General features: G+C 43.7%; 1 protein-coding gene across 3 annotated transcripts; it reads left to right on the top strand.

Annotated features, from left to right (window-relative positions):
• The first annotated feature begins 467 nt into the window (after positions 1-467).
• On the top strand, positions 468-20,166 carry LOC137299655 (inositol-3-phosphate synthase 1-A-like). 3 transcript variants are annotated; one of them, XM_067968576.1, is made up of 12 exons: positions 468-616; positions 3,757-3,850; positions 4,365-4,510; positions 8,126-8,287; positions 9,992-10,121; positions 10,866-11,059; positions 11,617-11,766; positions 12,028-12,243; positions 13,812-13,976; positions 14,885-14,998; positions 16,399-16,616; positions 19,553-20,166. In XM_067968576.1, exons 2-12 carry the CDS (start codon positions 3,835-3,837, stop codon positions 19,737-19,739), a joined length of 1,698 nt encoding a protein of 565 aa, XP_067824677.1. In that variant the 5' UTR covers positions 468-616; positions 3,757-3,834; the 3' UTR covers positions 19,740-20,166. The 3 variants fall into 3 exon arrangements, with proteins under 3 accessions (XP_067824677.1, XP_067824678.1, XP_067824679.1); XM_067968577.1 differs by lacking the exon at positions 3,757-3,850 and having other exon boundaries at positions 470-616; XM_067968578.1 differs by lacking the exons at positions 468-616; positions 3,757-3,850; positions 4,365-4,510 and adding exons at positions 5,224-5,753; positions 7,301-7,379.
• The last annotated feature ends 5,436 nt before the right edge of the window (positions 20,167-25,602 follow it).

The raw sequence follows: 25,602 nt of genomic DNA, 5'->3' as shown, positions 1-25,602 counted from the left end.
AGCATCATTAGAAGCAGTGTGTTGAAATACAAAATATATGTAAATATGGTGCAAACTGACGGCAAAGATGATGGAAATTTCCAGTATTTCTAGAATGCTCTGTTTTAATTTTGTCCCCTTTTTTTTATTACTACGAGTTTTTGTCATTGTCTGGCTGGTTATAAATTAAACCCCCATCAGTTAGACCTAAGTCTTCGGCAATTTTTAGAGGGTTTTTGCTGGATCAGATTACAGGCACTGAGGTTGGGCTTGGAAAATCACAACTAACTCTGCCCCTCCCTTTAAAGCACGATGTTTACCCTCTGTTGTTGAGCCATTCCTCCTCTGCGTGTTTACTTGCTTGCAAGGCAGAAAAGATGGAGGTCACTGCCCCTTTAAGTGCGCTAATCGCGGGCTCCGCTCATTCTCCGCGCTGATTGGTCCTCTCGATAACGCTGGCAGCCGGTGTCTGACGTTTTTTTTAAAAAGGAGCGAAGCGGCGACCACGCAGTCAGTGAGGCGGGGCCAGGCCGGAGCAGCGAGACACGGAGAGACCGAGGCTAAAGGCAGCTAGTCCAAAATAAAATACAGGCCGCGGAGCGAGCAAACCGACGACGGCAGAGACACGGAGACATTGGTAATACCCGAGCCGGAGACCGGGGCGATGGGGATGATTGGGGAGAAGGGGGCAGTTCCCCTCAGGGGCCCCTGACAGTTCACTCCCGGGGGAGGGGGGAGGGGGGGGGGTAAAGGCGTGTGTTCCCGTTATAAGCGAGGCCGCTCCGATCCGTGTCAGCGGGCTAAGGGAACCTGCCCGGCGATCTTTCGAAAACAGACGTCTGTGTCCCAATGGGCGGCGCTGGTTGGGATCGGGCTGGTAACAGCGGTGCCAGTGGGCATGCGCAGAAGTCCTCGTGGACGGGAGGGGGGAGAGTGCGCATGCGCCTGGATCTCGTGCGCGGGCTGTTGGCAGCTTTGAAAATTCGAGTGGAAACGGCGCTTCGCACCTGGACTTCCCGCCAAATCCGGAGACCCAGCGCTGGGGGTGAGACCGGCCTCGGCTGGGGTGGTGCAGAATGACACTGGGGCTTAAAGGGTTAAATTATGAGGACAGGTTGAATAAACTTGGCTAGTATTACATTACGTCTACAGCACAGAAACAGGCCATTCTGCCTAACTGGTCTATGTTGGTGTTTATGCTCCACACGAGCTTCGTCGCTCCTTCATCTCACCCTAGCTGCATATCCTTCTATTCCTTTCTCTCACATGTTTATCCAACTTCCCTTTAAATGCATCTATGCTGTTTGCCTCAACTACTTGTGGAAGTGAGTTCCTTATCCTAACCACTCTGAGTAAAGAAGTTTCTCCTGAATTCCCTATTGGATTTATTGGTGATTATCTTCTACTTATGGCCCCTAGTTCTGATCTCCCCCATAGGGTAAACATAGAAAAGATGTTTCTTTTTTTTATTCGTTCACGAGATGTGGGCGTCACTGGCGAGGCCAGCATTTATTGCCCATCCCTAATTGCCCTCGAGAAGGTGGTGGTGAGCCGCCTTCTTGAACCGCTGCAGTCCGTGTGGTGACGGTTCTCCCACAGTGCTGTTAGGAAGGGAGTTCCAGGATTTTGACCCAGCGACAATGAAGGAACGGCTTATCTAACCCCTTTCACAATCTTAAAGACCTGTATCAGATCATCCCTCAGTCTCCTTTCGAGAGGAAAGAGCCTCAACCTTTCCTGATCATTATAACCTCTCGGTTCTGGTATCAGCCTTGTGAATCTTTTTTGCACCTTCTCCAGTGCCTCTATATCCTTTTTATAATATGGAGACCAGAACTGTGCACAGTTCCCTTGAGTTTAGCAGGTTGAGAGGTGATCTGATCAACATGTTTAAAATGATAAAGGGATTTGATAGGCTAGATAGAGAGAAACTGTTTCCCCTGGTAACAGCCGTGATTCAGTGGGTAGCACACTTGCCTCTGAGTCACAGTTTGTGGGTTTGAGCCCGTAATCCAGGCTGACACTCCCAATGCAGTGCCGAGGGAGCGCTGTGCAATTGGAGTCATCGTCTTTCGGATGCGAAGTTAAACCGAGGCCCTGTCTGCCCCCTTGGGTGGATGTCAAAGTTCTCAATGGCACTATTTTGAAGAGGAGTGGTGAGTTCTCTTGGTGTCCTGGGCCAATATTTATCCTTCAACCAGCATTACTAAAACAGATTATCTGGTCATTATCTCATTGCTGTTTGTGAGCTGTTGCATTTCCTACATTACAACAGATTACACTTTAAAAGTATTTTTATTGCTATATAATTGCAATTTTTTTTCCGAGGGAGTCCAGAACAAGGGGCTTAATAAAATTAGAGTTGGACCAGGAATGAAATCAGGAAACACTTTTCTTCAAAGGGTAGTGGAAATCTGGAACTCTCCTTCAAAAGGCTGTGGATACTGGTGGTCAATTGGAGCTTTCTAGTCTGAGATTGATAGATTTTTGTTGGGTAAGGGTATTGATGGATATGGAGCAATGGTGGGTAAATGGAATTGAGGTACAGATCAGCTGTGATCTGTTTGAATGGCCTATTCCTGTGGCCCACCTCTGAGTGGGGTCTGTAGGAATTTCAAAAATGTAAATTGGGGGGGCTTACGATTTTTTTTTCTCATATCTTCCCTCCACCACCCCCTCCCTCCCCAAAAAAAAGAAAGACACTTGCATTTATATAGCACCTTTCACAACCTCCGCACGTCCCAAAGTGTTTTCCAGCCAATGAAGTATTTCATTGCGCAGCAAGCCTGAGTGCCTCTTTTCCCTATCATACATTTGCATGGTGTGAAGGGTCAGTGAGATGTGCATAACTTCAATTTTTATATATAAAAATTCTTTGGATAGTCTCTGCCATGTACTTTTGTGTAACAGTTGGGATATAATCTAGGGAACTGATGCTAAATTTCATAAATGATCACCTAACTTCTAAGTGACACAGTAGAATCCAGAATAACTGGATAGCTGACCTAAAGAATTTTTAAATGTTCAAGACCACATCATGTTGATCTGTAGTGTATCTCCATATTGGATTTGCACTACACAATGGTCTTTATTGGTGCCATGTATCCAGAGCCTTACGGCTCTCTAGATAAGCGTAGTTGCACAAGTGAGAGATGATCTCATCGAAACATATAAAATTCTAACAGGACTAGACAGACTAGATGCAGGGAGGATGTTCCCGATGGATGGGGAATCTATAACCAGGGGTCACAGTCTCAGGATACGGGATATGCCATTTAAAACTGAGATGAGGAGAAATTTCTTCACTCAGAGGTTGGTGAACCTGTGGAATTCTCTACCACAGAAGGCAGTGGAGGCCAAGTCATTTGATGTATTCAAGAAGGAGATAGATATATTTCTTAATGCTAAAGGGATCAAGGGATATGGGGAAAAAGCGGGAACAGGGTACTGAGTTAGACGATCAGCCATGATCATTTTGAATGGCGGAGCAGGCCCAAAGGGCTGAATGGCCTACTCTTGCTCCTATTTTCTATGTTTCTATGTTTTAAGTGTTGGGATTATGTGTACTATGGTTTACCATCACTACATTTGCCATGCAACCCTGAGATGCTGTCAGAGGAGAGCAGTGGGCAGTAGCAGATTAATAGCACTTAAAGCATGTTAGTAATCTGCGCGCTGCTTAAAACTGAGGTAAACTAAAGACATCATTGGAGCTCTGGATGGGCTGCTGCTTGCGCACAAAGGTGTACAATAAAACTAAATCTCTCTTTTAAAAAGAGCCTGGTGCAGAGACATGGCTCCAGGAATGAAAGAGCAGAACATTTGATGTGTGATCTGAACAAGGAGTGAAAGATCATGAGGAAAATGAAAGGTCTGGAAAACATTTTCTTTATTTCTCTCTTTCCAACCTCACTAACAGTCCTGCGGGGCCATGCTCTAAGCAAGAGGACAGGCAGGTGACCTGCTTGCAGATCTTCTCCTAATACTGCTCTTCTAGCCAACTGCTAGAAGACATGTAGGAGCAGTCTCATTTTAACTCTAAATCTGGAGCCGTCCAACAGCAATGGCTGATATCAGGAACTCGCATGCTTGAGTAAACCCAGGACTTGGATTAGATGCTTGAAAACCAGCAGGGGCGCTGTACTCCAGCCGATGGGACACCACTACCTTGATTCCTGCTTTGCATGTCATTCACTTGTTTGTGACAGCTATACTTTTCAGAAATACCAAAAAAAAATGGGAGCTGGTCCTAGCATGAAGTATTAACTGGCGAACTGGGTTGTGTTGTTGCTACATACCAGTTTCTGCTGTTTAAATTCTGTTTTTGTCTTTCTTGTTTTCTTTCTTTTCCCCAAACCCTTTTCACTTACCTATTTCTTTTTTAGGCACCCCCCCCCCCTCACTACAGTTAAGAAGGATGGCTGAGACGTTTATTATTGAGAGCCCAGATGTGACCTACACTAAGGATTGTATTGAGGCAGTGTATCCCTACCAGACTACACAGGTCTATGAAGAGAATGGAGCAATGAAGGTAAGGTGTTCTGTTTTCTGATTGTGTAATTGCTGGTGAAATGGATAGTGCCAGAAAGGTGAGCAGCGTGGCAATGTCCTGCACTGTAAGTATGCTGTACACCTGTACATAAGATTCAGTTAGTAACTAAAGTTCTCAGCTGTGCGAATTCAAATGGGTAATACTGTGCTGTTAGGATCAGAGAGCAGATTCTGGTGCTTACTCAGCATCAGTAATGTCTAGAGCTATTAAGTGCCAGATTCAATCTCGTGCACATGAGACTAGATGCAATAGCAGCCATTGCACATCATGTGATAAGACTTGGCTATGAGGAACTTGAAGGGATCTGTGATAGAACAATGAAATCTCCTCTTGGGTGCTATTCATTTTCAGATGGTATTTGTTCCTTTTGATTCTTGCAGTAAAATTGATGGCCCATGTGGTTCCATGTATATGTGGCCCATTTTTGTCACTTTCTTTCCACCCTTTCCCTTCCCTGGCCCAGAAGAAAATGAGTCCAGCCTTTACAGGGGTTGGTGATTAACATGTTTTGGTTTGCTTTTATCCAGTCCCTGCCTTCCCACCCCAATCCCTTGCATCCTGTGTCTCTGAAATCTGGCACACTAGCTGGCTGCCTCTTTCTTGCTCATGTCCTTATTTGCTTTCTCAAATGCTGTAAAGGGCAGAGTTGGAGTTGGTCTTGCTGTGAGAACAAGCAGCAGGGATCTCATAGATTTTTGCAGAACACTTGAATTTGTGTTTGCCTCTCTTGGTTAGGGGAAGGGAAATTAGTCAGGATTCCCACTCCTGATCACTATCCAGTGACCCCTTGCTGGTAAGTGCACTTATTTGGAAGTTGGGTGAAGATGGGATGGAGCTCAGTTGTGATGCTCCCATAGTTGAAAATCCTGACTGTTTATTGTCAAGGTTTGACCACTAAGAGTGGTCACTTGGGTTAGGTACTAGAAAGCTACAGGCACCCCTGGAACTGTGCCCCATCGAGAGAACGTGTCAACATGGTGATGTTTTAGCATAAACCAATTCTTTGTATATAGCACCTTAACCTAAAACCAGACTTAAGAATACATCATCGAGAATGTGATGTGGATATTGTCTGTTTGTCTCTTGATAGTCTAACTACATTAGTATATCACCGACAATGCTGATATTAGTCTGAGGATCAGATAAACACTTTTCTTTTTCAGTGTGATCCTCGTGATCTCAACAAGTGGAAGAATTGTCTGGAAATCCAGTGTGTTACTGGGTGAGGGTGTTAAATATTACTGTGCTAGAGGTTTGAATTTGCAGCATGCTGTTTTGGAGTAGAATCGTACAGCACAGGAGGAGGCTATTCGTCCCATCATGCCTGTGCCGGCTGTTTGAAAGAGCTATCCAATTAGTCCCACTCCCCCCTGCTCTTTCCCCATAGCCCTGCAGTTTAAGGAAATGGTTTATGCCTGCTTGTCCCTGTTGGGCAGATTCTGATCTCAACTAACATGGAAGACTTGAACAAAACTCAGATCATGTGCATGAGAAGGAAATATTGAAGAGTTTGTTACCCCTCTCCCTTATCTGGGAAAGATGTAACATTGGGGAGAAGGGAAAGTGATGACAGAAAATTGCTGAGATTTATTATTTGAACCAGCCATTGCATGGTGGCTGTTGTGCAGACTGTTAACATTTGGCCTCCCTTCTCAGCCTCTTCATTTTCACAGCAATAGGCATTTTCTGCAAACAGACCTGCATCTCTGGTCTTAAATTTACAACCTTGTGCATTCTGTGAAGGGGAGTAGTGAGCCATAAGACTCACCATTGCCCTTTTGCCATGGTATTGCACAGGTTGTCCACTCAAAAGATGGAGAATACCACACTGCTAAACTGTTGGTACTCAGCTGGAACTGAACATTGCATTTATTTACATGAACTTTAATTACACAGGTGTAACAGTTATAGCAAATCAGCAATACAATGCTTGACTTGTGTAGTAGTTTACCTAAACTATTCTGAAAATAATAGTCCAAAATGTTAGTGTGCATTTTGGATATTTTTAAACTGAACCTTTGAATGTACTGTGGTTGTTTCAGCTCCACTGAGTCCTTCCATTAGTATAGTGTGGACACCGACTGGGAATTAAATGTCCTATGACTGCTTCCTTTGGAAGTGGCCAGCTTCTTTGACTGCCCAAGATCAAAGCAGTCCTTTCCCATTAGATAAAGATGTAATTAATCATCCAGGTAGTGCCTCTTGGATGTCCTTTGATTTTACTTGCTTTTGATGGCATATCAATAGCTTGTTCCAAGCATAACCCTATAGTGTCTCTGCAAACTTTATTTAATACTTCAGACACATGGGAGTTAGTTATATATATGAAATTACTTCCCTCTGGGAAGTGGCTTCATCCCCAAAATGAATAGATGGATCTGTGTATTGTCTTGTTCACCCCATAGGAACATGGGAACTCAAGATTAGCACTTTGTTTTAAATTCACGTGTAATGGCCTATCCAGTGAAGATGTAATGGAGATTTTCTTCAGTTTAAGGGAAGACCGGACTTTGCTTCCCCTGCACAGGCAGTCCATTAAACAGAAGCCATTCTTTTAGTGATTTAAGGTTTTGACCAAAACAGGAAATGATCAGCAGTGAAGAGCCACTCAAGGAACAGCTTGGATGTTTTTAGATCAGTGTTTCTTTGCATAATGGTGCTACAAACCAAATGGTGGTTCAATGTTCTATTTTCCTGTTATAGTAAGGCTGGTTTTAACTTATTAAACACCTGTCCTGTTGTGGTTAATGCTGCTTGTGACATTTCTAGGTAAAATAAAGCAGTTCGATCCCGAACGTTAAGGTGACAGGATCATAAACCGTGTCTGACTATGTTATGGTAGCAATGGGTGAGATTTTTTCTGCAATATTTCTAGTATTTAAGCATTATTGGGGAGCCCTTCGATTATGAGTGGTCTCATCAGATGAATGCACATTACTAGGGAAATATTCCTTGATTGCATTGACATTCCACCTTCCCAGTGCACAATTTGGGTAATGTTGGCTCGGCTTGGTAGGAACGCCAGTTCACATGTTTAGCTTAGTTCTTCGGGTTCCTCCTGCCATGTATAAAATGTTACCTGGAATTGTTGTGGATCTTCTCCCCCCTCCCTCCCCTAAGGTGTGCAATGGTTATAATTATTTACACGTACAGAATGTGGGATATCTATAATTTTTTTATGGGTCCTTTTTGTACCCCTTCAATGTTAGCTGGATTTCATAAAGGACCCTTCTTTCCTCTGTGAATGTTATCTGGGTTTCCCCTCCCACCTCAGTTGGTATGTCTGCTTGTTTGCAATGGTATCTGGGTTTGCTATACCCTCATACTAGTGTATTTATTTTCATCCGAGGCCGTACTTTCATTCCTGCTCACCTAGGCAGGTAGTGAAAGAAGCTTGCACGCAGTTGCTGCGTCAACTTAGTTGAGCCTTCCTTCTAGAGTTGAATTGTCTCCAGGAGGGGCAAATGTTGACTCTGAACTCCATTGCAAGGCCAGCTGTCAAGCTTCTGTTACTCCCCAGGTGATGCCTTGAGGTAAATGATGGTTTAGGATTTTGTTTGTAAATGATTTGTGTTTGTGTTGGGCTCTGACTAGGTGAAACCATGTTCTACCAAGTTCACCTTCCGTACAGAGAGAAAGGTGCCAAAACTCGGCGTGATGCTGGTCGGATGGGGTGGTAATAACGGAACCACGGTTACTGCAGCAGTTCTGGCCAATAAGTTGGGACTTTTCTGGATGACTAAGACGGGAAAGAAGGTCTGTTGCTTCTTCCAACACTTGATCTTACTGCTTGTTCCTTCCAGGGATGTAGGTAGATTTTGGAGTGGGACGGGAGGATTTGGAAGTGCCTTAATAGATTCGGGTTTCAAATATTAGCACAGAAGAGCTCCTCAGATCCTAAACTAGTGAGCACTGATAGATTGAACAGACTGCAGCTGTGTTCCTATATACCATAGTAGATACAGCACAGGAGGTTGCCATTGGGTCCATCGTGCCTCTTTCAAAGAGCTATTCAATTAGTCCCATTCCTCTGCTCTTTTCCCATAGCCCAGTAAATGTTTTCCCTTTAAGTATTTATCCAATTCCCTTTTGAAGGTTACTATTGAATCTGCCTCCATCACCCTTTCAAGCTGTGCATTCCAGATCATTATAACTCGCTGCATTTTATATTTTTAAAAAAAAATCTCTCCTGGTCCTTTTGCCGATCGCCTTAAATCTCTGTTCTGTGATTACCAACACTTCTGCCACTGGAAGCAGTTTCTCCTTATTTAATCCAAACCATTCATGATTTTGAATTATTAACTTCTTAATTTTAGTATCCCCTTAACTCCTTTTTTATAATTTATGTATACCAGATTTTTATTTAATGCAATTCAGATCCCTTTAATGTTGGTATCCTCGAGTTAATTTTATCCCCTTAGATCTAATTAATTACTGATTTTTATTTATTTACTGGTGCCCCTTGGTTTAAATTACTTAGCACTTACTTCCCCCTCGCAAATTCCTGTCGTCATTCTGTTTAGTAGATTCACTCAACTCTCTCCAAGCTCTGCTTAAAGCTAGCAAACTCAAAAGCTAGAGCAGCAAACTCATCACTGAAAAGGCATTAAATCAATAGGACTTTGTTCTTTTTGCACCTGGTATTATGACTGTTTGCAGAAAGAAAAGAACTTGCATTGATATAGCGCCAGTGCAGTGTGTGAGGTAACAATTAAGATGCAGCATTAGGGAATCGATTAGCTAATTATACTCAGAATTGGTTAGGGTATGTCAAGAAACCTGTAGTTTTTGTTCTTGAATAAATCCTTTTATATATTTTTTTTAAGAAAGCATTGCTGTTACTTAGGTAAAGTGCCATCCAGTAAAACACTAAGCCACATAAACAAACAGAAGGCCTGAGCTTTGATCCTTGGTCTGTACAGAGTGAGCTAGAGCAGCAGTTAGGATATTACAATACTTTGTGGTTAGGGAGCAGAAAGTCGGCCAGGGTTGCTGTTCTTTATGAATGGTTCCCTGTTGGAAAGTGCCTTTGTGGACATCAAGTGATGACTGGATCAGACTCCTTTTATGATGCTTCCCAAAGTCCAATATCCTGTCAACACTTTTGTCTTGGGCCACCAAGGGGCAAATATCATCAGACCTATGGAAGTTTGCTTTCGAGAGTCAATATCTTGGGTAAGGAGGGAAATCCTACTTTTTTCCCTCTATCTTCCTAAAAGAGTGGGAGGAGGCTCGTGGAGGATAAATACTGGCAAAGAATGTGCTGTAAATTCTATGTAATGCTGTAAAGCCCCTTCCCCTGTACTCCCAGCCTCTGCCTGATTTAGTGTGTGTTCAGAAGGTGTATGTTTGTTTTTTTTAAAAGTTGACTGCAGATTATTCAACTGTTTCCTCTTTTTCACTTTTGCTTTCTTTCCTCCCTCCACACCCCCCCCCCCCCCCCCCAAAAAAAAAACACAGGTTGCCAATTACTATGGATCCTTATTTCAAGCCTCCACTGTGTGTCTGGGGACTGGTCCTGCTGGTGACGTTTATGTGCCCTTCAAGGATCTACTGCCCATGGTGAATCCAAATGACATTGTGTTTGATGGTAGGTATCATGCTAGCTCTAAGGGCAGCCATTATCAGAAACCCTGGGGGTGAAAATACAAATTCTGTTAGGTCACCCCAGTTTTCCTAGATCTAATTGTAATAAAAGCTACAAAACACTAGTTTATTCTGTATGTTCCTAGTACCCTCCATCCCCAGCCAGAAATCATAGCTGACGCGGATGCTGTCTGCTGCCCATGTGGGTCTAACTTTGTTTAGCAGACATGTTTGTTTCACTGCTTGTGATATCTGTGAGCTAGTACCGGTGTGATGCATTAGAAATTGGTATCACTTTGGCCCAGTGGTGCGCGTTTGCCTCTAAGTCAGGTCATGGGCACAAGGCCCTCTCCAGGATGTAAACATTTTACTTGGGCTGACACAACAGTGCAGTACCAAGGGAGTGCTGCATTGTTTTTTGGATCAGACATTAATCCAAGGCCCCATCTGCAACCTTGGGTGGACAGATGTAAAAGATCTCTTGGCACTATTTGAAGAACAGGACGTTCTCCCAGTATCCTGGCCAGTATTTATCCTTAGCCAACAGCACCAAACAGATTAACTGGGCATTCATGTTTGTGGAACTTTGCCATGTACAAATCGCCTGCTGAATTTGTGTAAGTGCGACACTTCAGAAGCAATTCATTAGTCTTGATGTCCTGAGAATGTGAAAGGTACTATATAAATGTAACTTTATTTTTCCTCACTGAACTTTGGCATTAAGTTTGAGACTTGTGCTATTTTCCAGGCTGGGATATCTCCTCCATGAACCTCTCGGATGCCATGGAGCGGGCTCAGGTTCTAGACTGGCAGCTTCAGGAACAGCTGAAACCTCACATGAGGAAGCTGCACCCTCGACCTTCTGTTTACATTCCAGAATTCATTGCAGCCAATCAGGAGGACAGGGCAGATAACGTGATGCGAGGTTCAAAAAAGGAGCAGGTACAGAAATGTTTGTTGCTGGGTACGGTTGACTCCATCCAGAGTTGTGCTCTTCCAGAGATTGTTGGAGTGGGTGGAATGGGTAATGGGTCATTTACTGCGTACCCTTGCTATCAGTGTTTTAAAATGTTTTCTCTTGGATGGTAATCTCTCTTACAGAAGAGGCAGAGTTGGCTAGTCTCTGCTAGGGTACCACTTGGTGCTACAGCTGGTCTGGGTGCTTCTGGGTTAGGCAAAGGAGGAACTCAGCCAGGCTTTCTGCATCTGTTTACTATCCAGTGACTCCTGACAGTGAATGTGTGTGTGGGCATCAGATTGGGCATATCTGTTGCCCTCCACAGTCAAACAGCCTGCAGAGAAGAGTACATGAGTGGCCATTTGAGAACTCTGGAGGGTGCCCAGTGCCTGTTGAACCATGCCCCCATAGAAGGCAACTGTTTTGGGAACTGGTGGGGGAGAATTAGAAGGGGAGGTGGACCTTTTGGCAATGAGAATTGTTTTTCAGAAGTTTCAAACAATAAAATGCCTCAAGCAAAATTTTATATTTCTCTTCCCAGATACAGCAAATTAGAAAGGACATCCGGGACTTCAAAGCAAAGAGTGGGGTCAACAAAGTGATTGTTCTGTGGACAGCAAATACAGAACGCTTTTGTGATGTCATTTGTGGAGTAAATGACACAGCAGATAATCTAATGAAGACAATTGAGGTAATGTGCCAAATCCTTAGAAGCACAATTTGTCAAATAGATACATTTCAGATAAATAATAATCACTGGCTGGGCATTGTGCGGGCTCTCTAACAAATAGGGCACCGACTTCCAATGAAGGGAGTTCTTGGCCATCTTACCAGGCTGCCTCTCGAAACCCATGAAGTAAAGAGTTGAGTGTCGGAATGTCCTGCTCTGTGATGCTAATTAGTTATTGTGTAGCTTTGTAGTCACTTTTTTTGTTTCTTCATCCCCTTGCAGTGTGGAGGGGAGGTATCGCCATCGTCCATGTTTGCAGTGGCCAGCATTTTGGAGGGCTGTGCCTATATCAATGGATCTCCACAGAACACCTTTGTACCAGGAGCTGTTGATCTTGCCATTAAACATAAGGTGTTCATTGGGGGTGATGACTTCAAATCTGGTCAGACTAAAATCAAATCTGTTCTTGTAGACTTCCTCATCAATGCTGGGCTAAAGGTGAGGAGCTCTTTAATATGTTCTGCCTTCCTGTCATTGCACATTACTGTGTTTTGGAATTTGATGTATCTGATGATCCTTTTTATGAAACACTGGTTGGGCCACAATTGGAATATTGTGTCCAGTTCTGGGCACCGTACTTTAGGAAGGATGTGAAGACCTTAGAGAGGGTGCAGAGGAGATTTACTAGAATGATTCCAGGGATGAGGGACTTAAATTACATGGATAGACTGGAGAAGCTGGGATTGTTCTCCTTTGCACAGAGGTGAAGGTTGAGAGGAGATTTGATCGAGGTATTCAAAATCATGAGTCTAGACAGGGAGAAACTGTTCCCATTGGCGGAAGGGTCAAGAACCAGAGCGCCTAGATTTAAGGTGATTGGCAAAAGAACCAAAGGTGCCATGAGGAAAAACTTTCTTACCCAGCGAGTGGTTGGGATTTGGAATGCACTGCCCGAGGGAGTGGTAGAGGCAGACTTAATCATGGCAGACTTCAGAAGGGAACTAGATCAGTACTTGAAACAAAAAAATGTGCAGGGCTACGGGGATAGGGCGGGGGAATGGGACTAGCTGGATTGCTTGTGCATCGAGCCGACACGGACTCGATGGGCCGAATGGCCTCCTTCCTTATGTAACCTTTCTGTGATTCTGAGTCACAAGTTTGATCTCTGGTTTGTACGCAGGCAGAAGTTTGGGGTGTTAAAACTGACCTGAGTGTCCTTAGGCTAGGGCAGAGTAGGAAGAGAAACAATCAGCAATAGTTCCCTTGTTCCTGTTTGCTATCCAGTGACTTCTGTGGGAGTGTGTGTGTGTCTTATCAGATGAAGGCAGGATATGACTTGGTTGTGATGTGTGGACCATGACCATGCAAGAGTGGCCACTTAGGAAAGTGCCCAAGGCTCCCAGTGCTTGTAGAACTGTATCCCAACAAAAAGTCACCACCTTTTTAAAAAGGAAGAAAAGATGGCAGGGAAGAAAAATATCAACCTAGATGTTGGTAACTGATGATAAGGCTGTCATTTATTCTGGAATTTTGCCTGGTGGAAACAGTGAAGCACAGATGGTTTGAATCCTGATTTTTTTTTTAAACCATGCTCTGTAATTTTATATTCTGCTTAGTTTTAGAAAGTTGCTGGTGTTAGTATTTCAATTTTTGTGACTGTAATTACTGGATAATACATTGATCAGAGAACCTGGGCAGGGTATGGTAGAATTATTGTAATGGCATAGGGAACATAGAGTATGTTCTTGTTTAAATATTGTCTGATCACTGCATTCATATACTGGCCCCATATGGTGTGTCTAATGTGTAGAGCAGTTTCCGTTATTAGCCGTGACATACTGCTCAAAACAGTAGATGGCTCTCAGCCAGTTTTTAGACTGACTTGGTTGCTTGCCAGTTTTTGTTGCCCATTGTACCCCAGATTGCAACAATTGGCTTGTACAAGATAGATTCCAGAGATGCATTTTGCTATAGCATTAATTTTAGGAGTGTAGATAAAGGCTGACTGGTTAACTTGAAAGAAATGTGTGACAGTACTCTGCATATTCTTCCTCTGCTTCTTGCAGACAGTCTCTATCGTCAGTTACAATCACTTGGGCAATAACGATGGGAAGAATCTCTCTGCTCCACAACAGTTCAGATCAAAAGAGATCTCAAAGAGTAATGTCGTTGATGATATGGTTCAATCCAATCCCATCTTGTATAAACCATCTGAGAAGCCAGATCACTGTGTAAGTACTGGGGAGAGGGGCTTCCTTTTCCTTCTCCCTCCCCCAATTGTGGTCCGATTCTGTCTTGCTGTTATGGTGTAGTTTATCCATCTGCAAGTACCATGCTGCACTTAACAATTTAATAATTGTGAAGCACTTGAGATGATCATTTATAAAGGTAATGTTGTATTTATAAATTTTTATTTCTGCTTGGTATTTCATGTGTCTGCACCTGTTTTAGTGCTTCATTTTTACTGCCTTACTCCTGCCTCAGTGCTGCCTATTCTGGATACTGGCTTGAGCAATTATTTTGCATTTAGGCTTTCCTTTGCCAGGTTGATGCTGTAGTTGATCTATGGCCTAAGAGATGCTCCCGATCACTGTGGACATGGGTGAGGGCAGGGTCATGCTTGGCTGTGGTGTCCTCCATAGTCCAGTATCTTGTTAACGTTTGTTGTCTAGGCTGCCACTTGGACAAGGTAATAAAGGGCCACTGCTGCCTGTGGAACTGCACTTCAGGACAGGAGAACATTTTAAACCAAGCTTCAATAAAACTGGATGAGGACTGATTCTAGGTGTAATGGGATTGAACTGAGATGAGGCTTTCTTAAATTTAAAAAAAAATAAAATTTCTGCAGCCTACTGGGAAGATGTTTTTTGGAACCTGAATGATTGATTGATTTAAAATGAGACTGGATAGTATGGCCAGGGGTCATAAATATAAACTAATCTTTATATTTTTTTATATAAAGTTGGATCTGATACCAGAAGAAACTTTATAAATGCCTAGAATAATCTACCAGGCAGAATAGTTGAAGAATAAGAGGCTGGGAAAGTTCTTTACTAAAGAGATGAGTTTTAGTGGGCTAAATGGCTCTTTCTCACACTTGCACTTCCTGATGTACTGTATGTCTTTGTGCTTTCCTTAGGTTGTAATTAAGTATGTCCCATATGTTGGAGATAGCAAGCGGGCGATGGATGAGTATACATCGGAGATTATGATGGGTGGTACCAACACCCTAGTCCTCCATAACACCTGTGAGGTATGAGTCAAATTTCATTTCACTTCATTTACATGACTTTATGCCTCCCAGAAATTACAAGATGCAGATTGTTTGTTTGTTTTTGGCTTTTTTTAGCATTAATGATCTTTGTTACAGTTGTATTCTCTTGCACGACCTTTTTAAATTTAGTAACTGCCATATTTTGTTAACTAATGCAGACCCCATAAATATCCTTAACTGTAAAGAGCAACGTACATAGGAATATCCATGCTCTCTGCAGAGCTAGAAGTACAAGATAATGGGAGCTGAGTTTCAAACAATCACGGAAGGAGGCCAGTTGGCCCATTGTGACTGTTATCTGTTCAGCTATTGCTGTTAATGCTAATCCCATATTCCTGCCCTTTACTCATAATTTCACCAACCAGGAGAAAATATCTTCCATGATTTACCCCCTCAAAACATCTCTAATTTTGAAATTTAGATTTCTCCCTTAAACCTTTGATTCAGTAGACCCAATTAAGCCTGTATCTTGATGTACCCTTCCTATGGCGCTTGTTTCCTGATTCTCCAATGGAAGGGTCTAGAACTGCATAAAATACTGTAACTGTATTCTAACCAATACAAATTCAGCATCCTTTTTTGTTTTGTATTTGAGGCCCATTTGCCTATTTATGGCCTTTTCTACCTGAATGTCCTCGATCTGTTCCTCTACTCAAGTCATTCTCCCTTTTACTGCTCCTTTTCCCAATATGTCTTTACATTGACCTACATCTGCCTGCTCTACTAACCTGTCTGTCTCTTCCTACATTTTTCTTCTATTTGCCGTGGTCCCTAATTTGGTATCGGCAGCTAACTTTAATATCTTGTGCCTATGTTCAAATCATTTTTATTATGGAGACAAAGGTTCCAACACAGGTCCTTGGGAGATGCTGCTGCTCACTCTGCAAATCCAAAAAGCATCTCTTTACCTGTACTTCTAGTTTTGCTTTTCGCCCCTTGGCCATCCTCTGACTACATTTCTTTTAATAGCTTGTGCATTCACTTTCATAAGTCTAGTGGCACATTGAAAATCCATGTATACCACATTCACTATATTCCTTTTTATAAACTTTCTTTTCTCCACGCCCCCCCCCCCCCCCCTCTCAAAATTCACTTAAATTAGCAAAGTGCAACTTTCCCTGCTCTCTCACTGATTAACGTTTACAATGCATGGTTAACTAATTTCATCCTGTATTATGAACTCTAGACGTGAACCCACAACTGACCAGGCTAATTTACTGATCACTTTCTCGAATAGGCACAATTCTCATTCCCAAGATTTTTAGAAAATTTTAGTTAGTTCAGCTATCATTCCCCAAATTCCTTCAGTATTCTGGTGTGTTGCTTACTAAAACTATTGAATGCCTAAATGGTGTGTGTTCAAACTTTGTTCCATTTAGGATTCCTTGCTGGCCACTCCTCTTATTCTGGACCTAGTGATCCTGACTGAGCTCTGCCAAAGGATAACATTCCGAACAGAATTGGATCCAGAATTCCAAACATTTCACAGCGTCCTCTCGATCCTCAGCTACCTCTGTAAGGCCCCACTGGTGCCAGATGGAACTCCTGTCATTAACTCACTTTTCAGGCAAAGGACCTGCATTGAAAATATTCTCAGGTGAATGTTTGAAAAATCTAGTTACCTGTCCCAGCGAAGCTAAAGGCTTTGGAGGGAGGTTGTTGGGGGGGGAAATGGAGTAGTGAATTTAAGATGTGAGGTGTGCTTTTATTTTATTCGTTCATGGGATGTGGGCGTCACTGGTAAGGTTCTCCCACAATGCTGTTAAGTAGGGAGTTCCAGGATTTTGACCCAGCAATGATGATGGAACAGCTGGGATGGTATGTGACTTGGGGAACATGCAGGTGGTGGTGTTCCCATGCGTCTGCTGCCTTTGTCCTTCTAGGTGGTAGACGTCGCGGGCTGTCAAAGAAGCCTTGGCGAGTTGCTGCAGTGTATCCTGTGGATGGTCACCACGGCTGCAGTGTGTCACTGGTGGTGAAGGGAGTGAATGTTTAGGCTGGCGGATAGGGTGCCAATCAAGCGGGCTGCTTTGTCCTGGACGGTGTTGAGCTTCTTGAGTGTTGTTGGAGCTGCACTCATCCAGGCAAGTGGAGAGTATTCCATCACACTCCTGACTTGTACCTTGTAGATGGTGGAAGGGCTTTGGGGATTCAGGAGGTGAGTCACTCGTCGCAGAATACCCAGCCTCTGACCTGCTCTTGTAGCCACAGTATTTATATGGCTGGTCCAGTTAAGTTTCTGGTCAATGGTGACCCCCAGGATGTGATGCTGGAGGATTTGGCGATTGTAATGCCGTTGAATGTCATGGGGAGGTGGTTAGACCCTCTCTTGTTGGAGATGGTCATTGCCTGGCACTTGTCTGGCGCGAATGTTACTTGCCACTTATCGGCCCAAGCCTGGATGTTGTCCAGGTCTTGCTGCATGCGGGCTCGGACTGCTTCATTATCTGAGGGGTTGCGAATGGAACAGGACACTCTGCAATCATCAGCAAATATCCCCATTTCTGACCTTATGATGGAGGGAAGGTCATTAATGAAGCAGCTGAAGATGGTCTAAAGGCTGACAAGCCCCCTGGACCTGATGGCTTGCATCTGAGGGTCTTAAAGGAAGTGGCTACAGAGATAGTGGATGCATTGGTTGTAATCTTCCAGAATTCACTAGATTCTGGAAAGGTCCCAGCCGATTGGAAAACCGCAAACGTAACACTCCTATTCAAGAAGGGAGTGAGACAGAAAGCAGGTAACTATAGACCAGTTAGCCTAACATCTGTCATTGGGAAAATGCTAGAATCCATTATTAAGGAAGTAGTAGCAGGACATTTGGAGACTCATAATACAAATCAAGGAGAGTCAACATGGTTTTATGAAAGGGAAATCATGTCTGACAAATTTATTAGAGTTCTTTGAGGAAGTAACGGGCAGGGTGGATGAAGGGGAACCAATTGATGCAGTATATTTGGATTTCCAAAAGGCATTCGATAAGGTGCCACATAAGATTATTGCACAAGATAAGAGCTCATGGTGTTGGGGGTAATATACTGGCACGGATAGAGGATTGGCTAACTGACAGAAAACAGAGTTGGAATAAAAGGGTCATTTTCAAAATGGCAATCTGTGACTAGTGGGGTGCCGCAGGGCTCAGTGCTGGGGCCTCAACTATTTACAATATATATCAATGACTTGGATGAAGGAACAGTGCCTTGTGGCCAAATTTGCTGCTGATATAAAGATAGGTGGAAAAGCAAGTTGTGATGAGGACACAGTGTCTGCAAAGGGATGTTGACAGGTTAAGTGAATGGGCAAAAATTTGGCAGATGGAATATAGTGTGGGAAAATGTGAAGTCGTCCACTTTGGGAAGAAAAACAAAAAAGCAAAATTATTATTTGAATGGAGAAATACTAAAATGCTGCAGTACAGAGGGATCTGGGTGTCCTCATACATGAAACACAAAAAGTCAACATACAGGTGCAGCAGGTAATCCGGAAGGCAAATGGAATATTGGCCTTTATTTCTAGGGGGATGGAGTATAAAAGCAGGGAAGTCACGCTGCAACTGTACAAGGTGCTGGTGAGACCACACCTGGAGTACTGCGGACAGTTCTGGTGCCCTTATTTAAGGAGGGACATACTTGCATTGGAGGCAGTTCAGAGAAGGTTCACTAGGTTGGATCTATACTCATTGGAATTTAGAAGAATGAGAGGAGACCTTATTGAAACATACAAGACTCTGAGGGGACTCGATAAGGTAGATGCGGAGAGGATGTTAACCCTCATGGGGGAATCTAAAACTAAGGGGCATAGTCTCAGAATAAGGGGTCGCCCGTTTAAGACGGAAATGAGGAGGAATTTCTTCTCCCAGAGGGTCGTGAATCTTTGGCATTCTTTACCCCAAAAAGCCATGGAGGCTGAGTCATTGAATACATTCAAGGCTGAGTTAGACAAATTTTTGATCAGCGAGGGAGTCAAACGATATGGGGAAAGGGCGGGAAAGTGGAGTTGAGGTAAAAATCAGATCATCCATGATCTCATTGAATGGTGGAGCAGGCTCAAAGGGCCGAATGGCCTACTCCTGCTCCTATCTCTTATGGTTGGGCCTAGGACACTGCCCTGAGGAACTCCTGCAGCAGTTTCCTGAGGCCTTCAACATCCACTACCATCTTCCTTTGTGCTAGGTATGACTCCAGCCACTGGAGAGTTCCCCCCCACCCCACCTCCAATTCCCAGCCCATGAAGGCCTTGTGGGTAAAAGTGCCACCCAATATAGCACCATGCAGTCCATAGTGGCTTCATCAAAGGGGCAGGAACCATCCTTCACCTTTGCTGCCAGGCAAAGGCAAGTGGGCATATCAAGTGGTTAGTGTTAATAGTCTACATCAAATGGATTCACTGATACCTTGCTCAGTTTTGGATCTGAATAGGTGAGAAGCAGCATATCAGTACAGGGCTGGCTGTGGTCACTGGGGGTATGGAGTCTGCATTGAGACACAGCTGGCGGTGGTCACCAGTAACATTGATTTTGTTTTCTTTCTTTAGAGCCTGCCTGGCCCTTCCTCCTCAGAATCACATGCACCTGGAGCACAAGATGCAAAGGAGCTTGGTGAGTACCTGGATGGCTGCTCACTCCACGGCTCAACCTACACCTCTCAAAACAGCAAAACTCAACAATATCATCAATAAGAACCATGTTCTAAATGGTCACACCAATGGATATGTTCATTAAATTTACAAAAATATTACTGGAAGTGCAGCTAGTAAGAATTAATACAAGTCCAACTCTCAGCAGTTACTTGTGTCAGGCTTTTGGATTTTGATTTCTATCCAAGCTAGTCTGCATTTCTGTCTCCAGATGTGCTGTTGAATCCTCTCCCTTCAAACACTAGAATGAGCGTGCTGTTACACTTAATGTGTCTGTTCCCCTCTGTCCGCGGGGGTCCTGGTAGATGATTTCTTTATGATATCTGTTTGTATTGTTAGAGCAGTTTGAAATTTGAATTTAGTCATGAGCCTTTTATGCAGAGTATTTAAATTTTTGATTTATTGATAACTTCATTGAGACAAATGGGCCATTTGCTGCCAAAAATAAGCAATGTGAAGTTGTAACCAGATGCTAGGAACTTTTAAAAGAATAAAATCCTTCATCTTGATAAGTATCTGCTGTGAATTTTTTTTCTGTTGCCATTTTCTGTGAATAGTCACTGCTGTAAATGAGCAGTCACCTTCACTGAGAAAGGATGCTCCTTGTCAGTTTCCCCATGATCCCTCAGTTAGATTTGCAAACATTTTGGTCCAGAAGGAAGCTGTGGCTGCTACTATCCCCACAGTGAGCCTGATCCTTTCACTCTTCTCTTTCCACACCCCCCCCTTTTCATTTTCCTTTTAATGTTTATATTGCACCTTTTACAATCTTTAAAAAAAAAGTGTTTCATAACCAACTAGGGGCCTTAAATATGACAGTCACTCACTAATAAATCCAATTCAGGCAAAACTTCTTTACCCAGAGAGTGGTTAGAATGTGGAACTCGCTAACTCGAGGAATAGTTGAGGATGCATTTAAGGGGAAGCTAGATAATCACATGAGGGAGAAAGGAATAGAAGGATGACCAGAAACTTAACTGGACCAGCCACATAAATACTGTGCCTACAAGAGCAGGTCAGAGGCTGGGTATTCTGCGGTGAGTGACTCCCCAAAGCCTTTCCACCATCTACAAAGCACAAGTCAGGAGTGTGATGGAATACTTGCCTGGATGAGCGCAGCTCCAACGACACTCAAGAAGCTCGACACCATCCAGGACAAAACCGCCTGCTTGACTGATACCCTATCCACCACCCTAAACATTCACTCCTTTCACCACCGGTGCACCATGGCTGCAGTGTGTACCATCTACAGGATGCACTGCAGCAACTGGCCAAGGCTTCTTCGACAGCACCTCCCAAATCCGTGACCTCCTCCACCTAGAATGACAAGTGTAAGGAATCTTACAACACCAGGTTATAGTCCAACAATTTGATTTTAAAATCACACGCTTTCGGAGATTATCTCCTTCGTCAGGTGAGTAGTGACTACTCGTCAGTGACTACTCACCTGACGAAGGAGATAATCTCCGAAAGCTTGTGATTTTAAAATAAAATTGTTGAACTATAACCTGGTGTTGTAAGATTCCTTACATTTGTCCACCACCGGCATCTCCACATCATAGAATGACACGGGCAGCAGGCACACCTGAACAACACCTGCACGTTCCCCTCCAAGTCACACACCATCCCGACTTGGAAATATATCGCCGTTCCTTTGTTGCTGGGTCAAAATCCTGGAACTCGCCACCTAACAGCACTGTGGAAGAACCTTCACCACATGGACTGCAGCGGTTCAAGAAGGCAGCTCACCACCACCTTCTCAAGGGCAATTAGGGATGGGCAATAAATGCCGGCCTTGCCAGTGACGCCCACGTCCCATGAACAATTTTTTTTAAAAAAAGTGCTGGTAGGGCTAGATGAAATAGAGGAGGAGACTCATGTGGAGCACAAACGCTCGTATTGACTACTTTTTGTAGTCACTGTTGCAATGTAGGAAAATAGAGCAACCAATTTTGCTGTGTGTGGGACCCTGCTGTGCACAATTTTTTTATTTGCATGATGTTGGTGAGGGATTGGCCAGGACGCCTGAGGGCAATCGGAGCCTCTGTTTAACATCTAATCCAAAGGACAGCACCTCCGACAGTGCAGCGCTTCTTCAGTACTGCCCCTCCGACAGTGCGGCGCAATTATGTGCTCAAGTCTCTGGAGTGAGGCTTCAACCCTCAGCCTTCTGATTCAGGTGAGAGTGCTACCCACTGAGCCACAGCAGACACCTGGTGCTAACCAGCAGATGTAGCAATGAGTTGATTTCAACAGAATGAGGAGGAATTTGGAACTTAGAAGGAACTGGAGAGGAATGTTTTGGAGGGTGATTGGTTATAGTATGATTTTAAAGTAGAGGTTTGGGAGATTTGAGGTAAGGGACATTGCAGGTTGAATCGAAAGCTTTTCTTGGACCCTGTAAGTACCTCATCCCTCCTGATCTTTAACCTACTCCAGCCCTGCAATTACCCCCACAACCCTCCCAAACTCTGTTGCTCTTGCTTTGCTTCTTGTGCACCCCCTCATGACCTTACATTAACAGCTGTGACTTCAACCACCTAGGCCCTAAACTCTGGACTTTCTGCTCTGAACTCCTCCGCCTCTCCACCTTCCCTTTTTTAAGATCCTCAACCCTCATGTTTGACCAAGCATTCAAGTCACACCTCTCAATATCCTCTTGTGTTCCAAAATTTTCCTATGCCTGCAGCTTCCAGGATGATATGCTATGATGTTTGTTTGCTGTCTGGCTTTAGTTAGTGTTTTATCTGCACTTATTCTTGTCAGTGGGTCAAAGGCCATAGCCATTTGGAATTACATCACAAGCAACAGCCGGGGATTACGTGCGGTTTGAAGATAGATTTTTGAGACTCATCGCACACAGCTACGGAAAGCTACACTGTCTAATTGGCCTTGAGTAAAGCTCCCTCTACACTGTCCCATTGAACGCTCCCAGGGCAGGTACAGCAGAGGTTAGATACAGAGTAAAGCGCTCTCTACACTGTCCCAACCTCTGAACAGTGCCCCTTACTGCCGCAGGATGAGATTTTAAAAATTTCCCATGAAATTAGGAATGCAAAGAGGGCATGAAAAAATACTGGTAAGCAAAATTAAGGAAAACCCAAAAATGTTTTATAAATACATAAAGAACAAGAGGATAACTAAGGAAAGAGTAGGGCCGATTAGAGACTAAAAAGGTAACCTGTGTGGAGGCGGAAGATGTGGGTATGGTTCTTAATGAATACTTTGCCTGTCTTCACAAAAGAGGGGGACAATGCAGAGATTGTAGTTGAGGAGAAGGAGGAGTGCGAAATATTGGATGGGATAAACATAGTGAGAGAGGAAGTATTAAGGGATTTAAAATTTTTGAAAGTAGATAAATCACTAGGCCCAGATGAAAAGTATCCCAGGCTTCTCTGAGAAGCAAGGGAGGAAATAGCGGAGGCTCTGACCATCATTTTCTGATTTTTTTTTTCCCCCTCCCCGGCTACGGGCGTGGTGCCAAAGGATTGGAGGACTGCTAACGTTGTACCGTTGTTTCAAAAAGGGAGGAAGAGATAGACCGAGTAATTATAGGCCAGTCAGTCTAACCTCTGGTGGGCAAATTATTGGAATCGATTTGAGGGACAGCATAAATCATTTCGAAAGGCACGGGTTAATCAAGGACAGTCAGCATAGATTTGTTAAGGGAAGGTCGTGTCTGGCTAACTTGATCGTTACCTCAAAAAATTCAATGAGGGTAACGTTTTTGATGTGTACATGGATTTTTAGCAAGGTCCCACATGGCAGACTGGTCAAAAAAGTAAAAGCCAATGGGATCCAAGGGAAAGTGGCTAGTTGAATCCAGAATTGGCTCAGTGGCAGGAAGCAAGGGGTAATGGTTGACGGCTGTTTCTTGTGGGGTTCCGCAAGGCTCAATACTAGGTCCCTTGCTTTTTGTGGTATTAATGATTTGGACTTGAATGTGGGGGGCTTGATCAAGAAGTTTGCAGATGATACAAAAATTGGCCGTGTGATTGATCGTGCGGAGGAAAGCTGTAGACTGCAGGAAGATAATAATGGATTGGTCAGGTGGGCAGAAAAGTGGCAAATGGAATTCAATCCAGAGAAGTGTGAGGTAATGCATTTGGGAGGGAAAACAAAGTAAGGGAGTACACAATAAATGGGAGGATACGGAGAGGTGTAGAGGAACAAAGGGACCTTGGAGTACATGTCCACAGATCCCTGAAGGTAGCAGGACAGATAGATAAGGTGGTTAAGAAGGCATACGCGATACTTTCCTTTATTAGCCGAGGCATAGACTATAAGAGCAGGGAGGTTATGCTGGAACTGTATAAAACACTGGTTAGGCCACAGCTTGAGGACTGTACAGTTCTGGTCACCACATTACAGGAAACATGTGATTGCCCCAAAGAGGGTACAGAGGAGATTTACGAAGATGTTGCTGGAGAATTTTAGCTGAGAAGATTGGATAGGCTGGGGTTGTTTTCTTTGGAACAAAGGAGGCTGAGGGGAGATTTAATTGAGGTGTATAAAATTATGATGGGACTAGAGTGAGGGGATAGGGAGAACCCATTTCCCTTAGCAGAGGGGTCAGTGACCATGGGGCATAGATTTAAAGTAATTGGTAGAAGGATTAGAGGAGAGCTGAGGAGAATTTTTTTCACCCAGAGGGTGGTGGGGATCTGGAACTCACTGCCTGAAAAGGTGGTAGAGGCAGAAACCCTCGACTCATTTTAAAAAGTACTTGGCTGGGCACTTGAAGTGCCGTAACCTACAGGGCTACGGACCAAGTGCTGGAAAGTGGGATTAAACTGGATAGCTCTTTTTCGGCTGGCACGGACACGATGGGCCGAATGGCCACTTCCTGTGGCATCTCTTGTTTAGATTGCCAGTTAATTCTAAATTAGGGTCAGTGGGAACTCCATTAAAACTGTCTTGCAGCCAGGGAGAGAGAGGAGACTTTCATCCTGTTAATCTGATCTGGCTTTGAACCTGATCCTCGGGAAGCTGGCGTAATTTCAATGTAGACCATTGTCGAACTGGGCCAATGAACCCAGTTACTAGGCCAGAGCAGCAATCACCGAAAAACCCTTCTGGAACTTTCTGTAAACTTCCAGTGATCCAAGTCCGTCTGTAATTGATTAATCCTGCAGGTAATAAGCAGGGTTAGAGGAGTCGCAGAACAGGGGACAAGGTCACAACATGCTGTCAGTCCCAAGCCACCGTCGATTTCTCCACAGTTTGCAACTGTCTGCGTTCAGATCAAACATGTGGCTTGTTTTTGACCCTGTGTCAACTCCAGACGGGAGTGAATCGTTCCCTTTTACCTGCTGTGTACTGTACTTGTACAGGAGCTGACACTGAGATACATGACTTCCAGAAGTCATTTGACAAGTTTCCACACAATGGACTGTTAACAAAAATGAGAGCACATGGAATTAGAGGCAACCGAGGGACTTGAATAGGGAATTGGTTAGAAGATAGGAGACAGAGTTGCGATAATGGTTGTGTACTCTGATTGGCAGGATGTGACTAGTGGTATTTCCCAGGGATATGGACTAGGGCTACAGCTTTTCACTATATTTATAAATCAATTGGATGAAGGAATAGAGAGCCATGTATCCAAGTTTGCTGACAACATTAAGTTAGGCGGCACAGTAAATAGTGTAGATGGGAGCAGAAAGTTGCAAAGAGACATTGAGAGATTAAAAGAGTTGGAAAAACTGGCAGATGGAGTTCAATGTGGCAAAGTGTGAGATCATCTATTCTGGACCTAAGAAAGATAGATCAGGGTATTTTCTAAATGGCGAGAAGGTGGGAACTGTGGATGAGCAGAGAGATTTAGGGGTCCAAGAACAGAAATCACTAAAAACTAGTGGGCAGGTACAAAAATAATTTAAAAGGTTAATGGAATGTTGGCCTTTATCTCAAGAGGGCTGGAATAGAAAGGGGAGGAAGTTATGCTT

The sequence above is a fragment of the Heptranchias perlo genome, chromosome 29 (genome assembly GCF_035084215.1).
Source record: "Heptranchias perlo isolate sHepPer1 chromosome 29, sHepPer1.hap1, whole genome shotgun sequence".
Taxonomy (NCBI): domain Eukaryota; kingdom Metazoa; phylum Chordata; class Chondrichthyes; order Hexanchiformes; family Hexanchidae; genus Heptranchias; species Heptranchias perlo.
This window is presented reverse-complemented; position numbering and strand designations above follow the sequence as displayed.